This window comes from Apium graveolens, chromosome 11, assembly GCF_009905375.1.
Source record: "Apium graveolens cultivar Ventura chromosome 11, ASM990537v1, whole genome shotgun sequence".
In the NCBI taxonomy this organism is placed as follows: Eukaryota; Viridiplantae; Streptophyta; class Magnoliopsida; order Apiales; family Apiaceae; genus Apium; species Apium graveolens.
The window spans coordinates 25,562,233-25,572,458 of record NC_133657.1 but is presented as its reverse complement, the minus strand read 5'-3'; the positions used below and the strand labels follow the sequence as shown (position 1 = coordinate 25,572,458).

At 35.8% G+C, this 10,226-nt stretch overlaps 2 protein-coding genes across 2 annotated transcripts; one reads left to right on the top strand and one right to left on the bottom strand.

Annotated features, from left to right (window-relative positions):
- Positions 1-548: 548 nt before the first annotated feature.
- On the bottom strand, positions 549-1,064 carry LOC141695413 (uncharacterized). Its single transcript, XM_074499660.1, has one exon. It carries the CDS (start codon positions 1,062-1,064, stop codon positions 549-551), a length of 516 nt encoding a protein of 171 aa, XP_074355761.1.
- Positions 1,065-8,334: 7,270 nt separating this feature from the next.
- LOC141695412 (uncharacterized) lies at positions 8,335-9,327 on the top strand. Its single transcript, XM_074499659.1, has one exon. The coding sequence runs from the start codon at positions 8,335-8,337 to the stop codon at positions 9,325-9,327; it is 993 nt and encodes a 330-aa protein (XP_074355760.1).
- Positions 9,328-10,226: the final 899 nt, after the last annotated feature.

Genomic DNA, 10,226 nt, shown 5'->3' with positions numbered 1-10,226 from the left:
GTTTGCAGAAATGTGCTACATGACTTATTGTTACATAAGCTACTCACCCGATGGATATCAATTAGTCATCCGTCGGGATTATATTGAATCATCTGTTGGGACTATAATTGATCATCCGTCGGGTGCTATAAAATACACTAAGTTAAATCTACTAAGGTGTTTTGTTTGACTTATCATCAAGTACACAACATATTTCTAACATTCCTTCTTCCATTATTGTTCCTTTCTCCCTTCTCACCATCTCCATTGTACTTACTCAGTCTTCCTTTTTGGATAAGAAATTCAATCTCATCTTTTAGCTACCGGCATTCATCGGTGTCATGCCCAGCATCCTTGTGAAATCGACAATATTTGCTTTTATCCAACTTGGAAGGATCAGCCTTCAGAGGCTTTGGCCAGCGAACATCTCTGTCCCTCTCGATTTCCATCGAGATTTGACTCCTAGACGCATTCAGTATAGCATGCTCAGTAAATTTATGTCAAGGTCCCCCTTTCTTAGGCTACGAATCTGCATCTTTGCTAACCCTAGGGTACTTGTGTTTTGCATTTTATTCTTGGTCTATCTTTCTTTTCTTGCCTCCAGCTGGCTCGTTGCTCACAACCGTCTTCTTCATACTTTCTTCAACTTGGATATACTTTCCTGATCTATTTTGGAGCTGTAGCATATTTTCTAGTGGCTGCTTGGCCAAAAACATCTTAAAGAACTCATCATTGGTTCTTTGTTGTAACATTATCATAGCTATCTTGTCATCAAGATCTGGGACTTTCAAAACCTCATTTGTGAAACGATTTAAATAGTCCCAAAGAGATTCATTTGCTCCTTGCACAATAATCATGAAGGAAGCTGAGCTTTTTTCATGCACCTTTCCACTAATGAACTTTTTGATAAAAGCTTGACTCAAATCCCTGAGGGATCCAATCGAATTCGGGGGCAAGCGGATAGACCACCTTTGGGTTACGCCTGACAAGGTTTGAGGGAAAACTCGACATTTGATCGCATCCTTCACCAGTAGCAGCAGCAGTGCATTAGAGAAAGTCCGAACATGATTTGCTAGATGCCCCATTCCAACATAGGCCTTTTATAGTTGGCATCTTGAACTTCCTTGTGATATGGGTGTTCGTGATTTCTGTCATGAAAGGCGGGGTTGGATCTGGATCTCCGAGGGGAAGCAACTCAAACGGGTTTCCCAGAGGGACATCCATCGATTTTCTCATGGGGCTTTCCTCTAAGTCGATGACTTGAGTAGCTCCCCTAATTTCTAATTCCTCTAGCTTGGTTAGCCTTGTTAGATGTCTAGCCTGACTTTTTTCCATATTTCTCTTCAGCCTTAGGATTTCTGCTTCATGAGCCTGTATCCTTTCTTCGAAAGTCTAGGATGTCATTTCACTGAACTTCTTAAGATTCGGGATGCCTGCCTCCAGCGGGCTCGAGGCACCTTCCTCCAACGGGCTCTTTATCCCTTCGTCTCTTCCTGTGATGGGCAACCTCATCAGTTAACTCTCCTATTTCCTCAGTTGTATAGGGTCCGGATATATCTCTTTCATTGTTGGTTGATTGCATACCTCTAATATAATTAGGAATGTTACAGGGCTGCGGTGGAGGTGGTAGGGGCGACTTACTTCCTCCGGCCTCAGAATATATTGGCATCCCCTAGGTGGGGTTTATTGGCGCGTGTTGTACTATAGTTGACATCGCGAAATCCGCGGATTGTGTCCCTAATGAAGCATTCAGATTCGAATTTTGAAGATTTGCCCCTAAAGTTGGGTGTGGCTGAGATTCAGATTGGGGAAATTAAAGGATCTGCTGTCCCTTGGGAGTAGGTTGAGGGGGAATCTCAATGACGGATGAGATTGTCTGGATAGTCCCAGCCAGTGTTCCTTCAGGAACGTTGTTTTTGCTCCGTGTGAATATAATGGTTGTTGTTGTCCTCCCCACGGTCGGCGCCAAACGTTATGGGTAAAATATTATGGTGTATTTAATGTTAGGGTTTGTGAACTCAAGACTCTATTTGACTGCTCTCGTGACACAATCTGTCTTCACAAGATGTCTACGTACCTTGTTGTATGTTAATGATCAAATTAAGAAACGTAGTTCTGAGTTATGGGGTGAGTCCCCTTATATAGGCGTGGGATGCCTTTAATTAGATTAGGGTTAGGAGAGTTGGTGGGCAAGTTTTAGATTTAGATTAGACTTCAGAGTCCTAAAATGTTTGGAATTTGCTTCTTTATAGGACTGTGTGGCTTGAGCACTACTCTTTTGAGAGTTTGATTTTGACTTGAACTTGTTTTCTCAATCATAATTTGGGCCGATACATGACCTACGAATTTAATAATAAATTCTTGATATGCGGACCCCTTGAGCCCAATTAATGACATATTAAATGTGAGGCCTTAATAACCGGGTTTTATCTTTGTATCAAATCGGGGCTAATTAATACGGTTATTTATTACGCAACCCGGATTACTTTTATCTCTATCAAGGTATTAAAACAATCAGTTGTACTAGCTTAATTGACGTGTCTATTATTTTTAAAAAGCATATTAAACTAGATTGTTTTTTAAAAAAAATGTAACTACACGAATATATAAATAATACATACAGAAATATGAAAATAAGCAGCTATATATCAAGTGTTAAAGTCTGACATTTTTGTTATTCTAGTTTGGTCCCAGTTTCAAATAATTTATATTTTTATTAATAATTTTTTTACCATTCAGATACTCATATAATAATCATATTTTTTATCACTCAATCGACTCACAAACGTTTAGCATTTTATTTAAAATTAGTGAACAACAAACACTGTACATAATTATTTTATCAATATATCAATTTTGACATTTGCAAAAACAAGTAGTGTAAAGAGACAAATAATCAAATAATTTTGGTTTTGTAATTTTATAATAATAATTTGAGGGGTGTTTAAAAGTACGTGAAGTTGTTTCATCCAGACAGATGAGACTTTCCTTTTAACAAAACAAACATCTGACTTAGGGCTTGTGGTGGAACGACGCCGTAGCTTCATATCCGTGCCGGCAACACCCAGGTATTTCAATAATTTTAATTTAATTTTTGCAATTAATAATAAACATTAAAGCATCTTAAATTTATTTAAACCATCGTTAATTTATTTAATCTTCCACATGATATGTCCTAATTTCTTTTCATTTCTTTTTTGCCCTAGCGATTTCCCCTCTTTCCCCATGACGAAAATTAAAGCTTTCATTTTTATACACAGATTTCCAATTTTGCACATATTTGTGTGTTTGTTTGAGCCTTGATATACATATGTGTGTAATTCACTGGTTTGATTTGCTATTAGCTTTAATCAATATCTTGGTTTTTGTTAATGTTTTGAGGGGAGATATGTTAACTGTTTGTATTATGTTTTTTTCTTATATGTGTTGTGAATGTTTTGACCAAAGACTACTGCTATTTATCAATTTATAGGTAAGACTTTCACAAATTTGGTTCTTGTTCAAATTTTATTTATTTAATTTGTTGCCCTTAATGAATTGGTTACTGGTAAAGGAGCAGTTTTGACGGAATCTTTGCTTATTAATTCCGTAATAGACACTTGATATTATGTCCTGGCCATAGAAAACTTGAAATAGTAGTGAATATTTAGAGCTTTCTGCTTGTTCATCGTTTTCTCATTGCCCTTCCGCGTTCCGTTTTTCAACATTGAGACTATTATCCTAGTGTGATATCTAAGCTTCTGTTCAATGAGTCTACACATTTCATAGCCCTGGTGATATGATTGCGAGAATTAAAAAGTTGAAGCTTTGACTATGCGATATTCATCGAACTGTTCTTGACTTATATTATTAATTATTATTATAATTTTTTTATTATTTTTTTTTATTATTATTATTATCATTCTCAGTTGTCACTCGTGCTATCCAGTTTAGATTATATGAAATGATGGAAATGTATGGAAGCAATCCAGGATGCAGTCCTGGACCAATTGATGATTCTGTACTGCACGATCAAGATAAGCATGTCTCTTCAGCAGTGTGGGAGGGGCAGGTACTTTACTTTGAAACAAGTTTTTTTTCCGATTCACATCGTAATGTATTGTTGTATCATTGTATTATTGTTCAATTTACTTATAGTGTCCAAATATGTATTAATGCAAATTACTTGACTGAAATCACGACAGGAGCGTGGTGCATTAAGATGTCATGAACACACTTCAAAGCTTGATCAGTGGAGACTCACTCCGAAACAGATCGAGTTAATTACTAATGCTGGTTTTGGCTACTTGAGATTGATACCAGCAATAAGTTTGGACAATCCTCTCATATCTGCTTTAGTTGAGAGATGGAGAAGGGAAACAAACACTTTCCATTTTACTGTTGGAGAAATGACTGTGACTCTAGAAGATATTGGATTATTACTTGGGTTACCGATTGACGGAGATCCTGTTATAGGTGTAACTTATACAAGCTGTGAAGCAGTATGTATAAAGTATTTAGGTAGGGCACCAGACTCTAGCTCCACAAGTGGCGGAATGGTGAAGCTTAGTTGGTTGAAAGAGACCTTTTTCCGGTGTCCCTTGGATGCGCACATTGAAGATATTGAGCGACATACACGTGCCTACCTTCTTTACCTTGTTGGTAGTACAATTTTTTCTACTACAACTGGTAATAAAGTTCCTGTTATGTACCTTCCACTATTTGAAAATTTTAAATTAGCTGGGAATTATGCATGGGGTGCAGCAGCATTGTCATTCTTGTATAGAGCCCTGGGTAATGCATCTTTAAAGTCTCAGAGCACCATTAGTGGCTGTTTAACCATGCTACAGGTCATTTTCACTGCTATATCAATTTTTTTTTCTTCCAGTATTCTGTTGGAGAGTCCAATTTAATTTAGAAGAAATGTGGTATGTTTTTACTAGAAAAATACAAAAAGAAATTGCACTGTGTTTATTATATTTATTTTGTAGTGCTGGAGCTACTACCGTCTAAGTGTTGGCCGTCCAAAGCTTAAGCAAGAACCAAAGCATGATTGCTTTCCATTTGTACTTAGGTGGAAAGGAAAACAATGTGGTACCACCAACCGTGATGTGGCCTTCTACCGTAAGGCTTTAGATTCTCTAAAGCCATCTGATGTAAGTTGCATTCTATGAAGTGCTGTGATTCCAGAACATCCTTTTGAAACACAAATAATTGAACTGTATTAGTTTATAATATACAGGTCGAATGGTGCCCGTACTCGAATATAAGTCTTGTAGCTATACCGCAAAGCATAAGAAACAATCTGATTCTTGGGAGATCAAATACAATGTTAATTTGCTTTGACAAGGCAGAAAGGCACCTCCCAGATCGCTGCTTGAGGCAATTTGGCATGCAACAACCAATACCACAAGATGTACAGAGGTGGGAGAGGAAGAGCCGCGGAGTGGATGGGGGCGTGGACTTGGCCGGAAAAATGGAGTCAGAACTAACAGAATGGATAGATCGCCATCTCCGAGTTGTGGACATTGATGAAGACGTGGATGAGAATGACTATATGCCTTGGTATTCAAATATCACTAGGAAATTAGTTGGGAGGCCTGTACCAATATCATCTGAATTTCAAAGAATGGTATACCCTCTTTTCTTTTAGTTAATTACAGTTAAGCCTGTGAAATATTTATTTCCACACTGGTTGTTATTTACTGTGTTAGGCTGTTCGCTAATTATCAAAGAAGAAACTTACAGTGTGTTTAATTTTTAATTGTCATTCTGATTAACTGCTAATGTAGAACGTTGCATTGAGGGACATTGCACACGTGGTAGATATGCTTTCAACACAGGGGATGGATGATCAACAAATAAATGCAGTGGCAAGGATAAGGTATCTTGCTCATGAATGCCTGAGGGATCATGGGGGAAATCTGATTGTAGAAGTTGCCAACTCACGAGATGATATTGTTAAAAGGATTAGAGGAAAGGAGAGGGTAAGAAGGAAAAATGTGGGAAAACGGAAGCGGAAAGAACACACAGAGCACTCCCGTGTAGATACTGAGGATGTCCGGTCAGATATGTGTATAGTGCAGATGGAGGTGGATCAATCACCATTGTATCATTTGAATAGTGAGTTGGATCATTCACAGCTATGTCTACCTGCTAGTGAGGGTGACGATGCAGAACTGTGTTATTTGCCTACGAAGGTTGTGGAAACACAAGGTTGTCTTGCGAATCAAGTTAATGACTCACGCTTCACTCATGGGAGCCGGTACCCTAATATGATCAGTGTCAATACTTCAGTGCTATCAAATGCAGATATCGATATTGTTTCGCAGCCCTCCCTAGAATCTAGTAAGGAAGTTGAACAACACAATGACTTTAGTGTTGTTGTATAGAGAACCAAAGACACTATCATTCGAGTTGTTCACTTCTTTTTTGCTTCTAAATATAGCAGGTTAGTGCTCTCAAGTCATATATAGATTAGATGATCTCCATTTGCAGCTGGTCATTGAGTTGCTTTAATTATTACCGAAAATTGTCAGAAAGACTTGAAAAATTGGAACTACCTTCTTACTGGCCTTTAATCTATCTCCCTTGATAGGAAAAATGTTATTGGTGTGCTAAGGTCAGCAAAGTTGTTTTGTTGTATATGCAGTTTACTTGATTCAAATAGTTGTAGCTTTTATGTTGAGTGGACAAGGATACTTTTAGTTTTTATTTGTCCCTGCCTTCTTTTGATCTTCTCCTGCGTTGCTAAGTTTACATATATAAAAATAATTAATTTGTTGCTTTATACTTTCTACAAAATTTGTAGTTCATTATTAAATGATAGGATTTAAGATGCGACTTAGGTTCTTTTTATTGGCCTTTAATTAATTACTCCATGTCCATTTTAATTTCTTAGGAGTCAAAATGATCAATTTTTTACTCAACTTTGTAAATTATCTACTAATTCTTTTTTAAATCTAAAAGTTACATTTTTTATACTAATTGATTGTTCTTTTCAATAATATATGTTTGTTATGTATTAATAGAAGACTCTTAGCCTTTTGGTTATCTTAATTACTAGCAACTTTTGGCTCTATATTTTTTTTGTAACATCCATTCTATTAGCCTATATAAGGCTTACTTGTACTTTGTTTATTATATAGAATAACAAAATGATCGCTTTCATCATTATCTAGTTCTCTCTCAATCTCTCTTATATATATTATATATAACACGTTATCAGCACGATATGTTTATAAAATAAGGAGATCAGTTTTACTTAATTGTTTAAAGAAGATCATCAAGGTGTAAATAGGTGTTGGAAATCCAAGAAGAAGGATTCTACAAAAATTTTATTATTTCAGTTTGTCCGTGAGGTAAGTACACTATTTTTTTTAGTTTACTTCGTTTCACTTGCAATAAGATGATCTTTATATGTTTATTATGTGTCTGATTCTCGTATATTTTGTATCTGATTCATTATCCATCGGAATTTATTGAGCTTATTCTCGTTGTAAAGGAATTTATTGAGTTTCTTTGTGTTTTTCCAAAATCTACTTATAAGTATGTCAAAATTTGCATTTTGTGTAATCTGATTGTATGATTCAAGGTAATATGCAGTAACTTCTAAAATAATTCATAATAAGTGAAATACTTGTTCAAATATTATGAGCCATACCATTCTGAAAAGATCCCGGAATTTTATACATTTTTCGTGTTTTATACTTTTTCAGATAAAATCATCTTCACAGAGTAAATTGGTATTCTTTGAAACTGATCAGATTTGACTTTATCATAATTAGCCATTTTGTACGATATTTGATTTGAGATATTGGATCAATATGTTTCATCTTTGTTTGCTTTAATAGTTCCCACCTTCCTTGCTTTAATATTGAGGTAAATTATAAAGGTGAAAATGGGTGCAACGTGTTAAGACGCTACATATACAATAGATTGCATTCAATGTACCATTAGATTGAATTTAATGCACCATCATCATTTTATATTATCATGCGTTTTTAAATAATAATGCATATGTGTTTTTTTGCATATTTTAAATATTGACCGAATGTGCTTATTATAAAAGTGTTAACGAAGCATGCACATGAAAGGGAACCAACTTGAGATACAGCAGAAATTCATGGGCATGAATATAAATTCAAGGCCATGAATTTTTTAAGATTTTATATTATGTTTATTATACACGTGAAATATGAAATTTTGGTGAACTTCTATATTAAGATATATCATTATCTTGATATTAATGTGTATTACCCTCTCTTTTTAGTAATCAAAATATCGAATCTTACAAAACTTGAATTCAACGCACTTCATGTCACCGAAAAAAATTATTTGACATGGATTCTTGATGCTGAAATCCATCTTAGTGCAATGAGCTTCGGTGACACTATAAAAGAGGGAAATAAAACCTCCGAACAAGATAAGGCAAAAGCCATGATATTTCTTCCCCACCACCTTGATGAAGGATTGAAAACTGAATATTTGACTGTTAAAGATCCATCAACACTTTGGAAGGATTTCAAAGAAAGATGTGACCACCAAAAAACGATGATACTTCTCAAAGCTCGCTATGATTGGCTACACTTCCGATTGCAAGATTATAAAAGTGTGAGCGAGTATAACTCTGCCATATCTAAGATTACATCTCAATTGAAATTATGTGGCGAGAATATCACCGATAAGGATATGTTGGAAAAAACATATTCCACTTTCCATGCAAATAATATGCTCTTGCAGCAACAATATCGCGAACGTGGATTCATAAAATATTATGAGCTGATTTCTGTTTTGCTTCTTGCTGACCAAAACAATGAACTTTTGCTGAAAAACCATCAAGCACGTCCAACTGGCTCAACACCATTTCCTGAAGTGAATACGGTGACTAATAATGAATATAGAGATAATAAAACAGTTGGACGTGGGCGTGGACGTGGACGTGGGCGTGAACATGCCCGTGGTCATGATTTTGTGCATGGTAGAGGCCGTAATCAACAAAATCCCCCTAACTTTAAAAGAAAGTCTTACTACCAGAAACGGACAATAAATGAGGAAAAATCTGAGAGTAGTACGATGGCTAAAAGGGGTGAAAGTACTTGTAGTCGATGTGGAATGAAAGGTCACTGGAGAAGTACATGTCGTACCTCCAAGCACTTTGCCAACCTATATCAAGCATCTTTAAAGAATGTTGAAACTAATTTCACCGAACAGAATGATCCTTTGAGGATTGCTCATCTTGAAGCACATCTTGGAAGTGATGATCGAGTTGATCCTTCGGCCCTTACTCACATGGAAGTTGGTGATTTCTTTGAAGATGTTGATGTGAATATGCCTAAATTTGGTGGTGATGAGCCTAAGAATAACTAAACAAGGCCTTACATTGACTTTTGAACTATGATAATCATCCTTATCAGTTGCTTATATAATTTTCTTTTCGATAATGAAGTACTTGAGATGTTCTACCTCTACTTCAAATTTTATTTTTTCGTGAAGAAATATGGCCAGCAGCCTCTCATCATGTGTTATAAAAAATGAGGAATCTTTTTGTTTGGCGAATAGTACAACAACACATACAATTTTGAAAAATAAAGCATATTTTTTGCATCTAACATTAGCCAAAGCTAATGTAAATACAATATCGGGTGCATCGGATATAATTGAAGGCTCCGGAAGAGCAAGTATAGTGTTACCCAATGATACATGTTTATTGATTAAAAATGTAATGTTTTCCACCCGATCGAAAAGAAATCTTTTGAGTTTTAAAGATATACGCCACAATGGCTATCTTATTGAGACGACAAATGAATGTGATAATGAATATTTATGTATCACGACTATAGTCTCCGGGAGGAAACATGTGATAGAAAAACTCTCATCATATAATTCTGGATTATATTATACTTTCATAAATCCAGTTGAATCACACATGACTATTAATACAAGATTTGTTGACCCGACAAATTTTACTATATGACATGATCGTTTAGGCCATCCGGGTTCAACAATGATGCGAAGAATTATTGAAAATTCAAATGGACATCCACTCAAAAACAAAATTATTCCATTGTCCAAAGATTTTTCATGTGTTGCTTGTATTCAAGGAAAAATTGATAACAAAACCATCTCTTGTGAAAGTTGCCATTGAATGCCCAAATTTTTTTTTGGAGCGAATTCAAGGAGATATATGTGGACCAATTACCCCATCTAGTGGGCCATTTCAGTACTTTGTGGTACTCATTGATGCATCAACAAGATGGTCACACGTT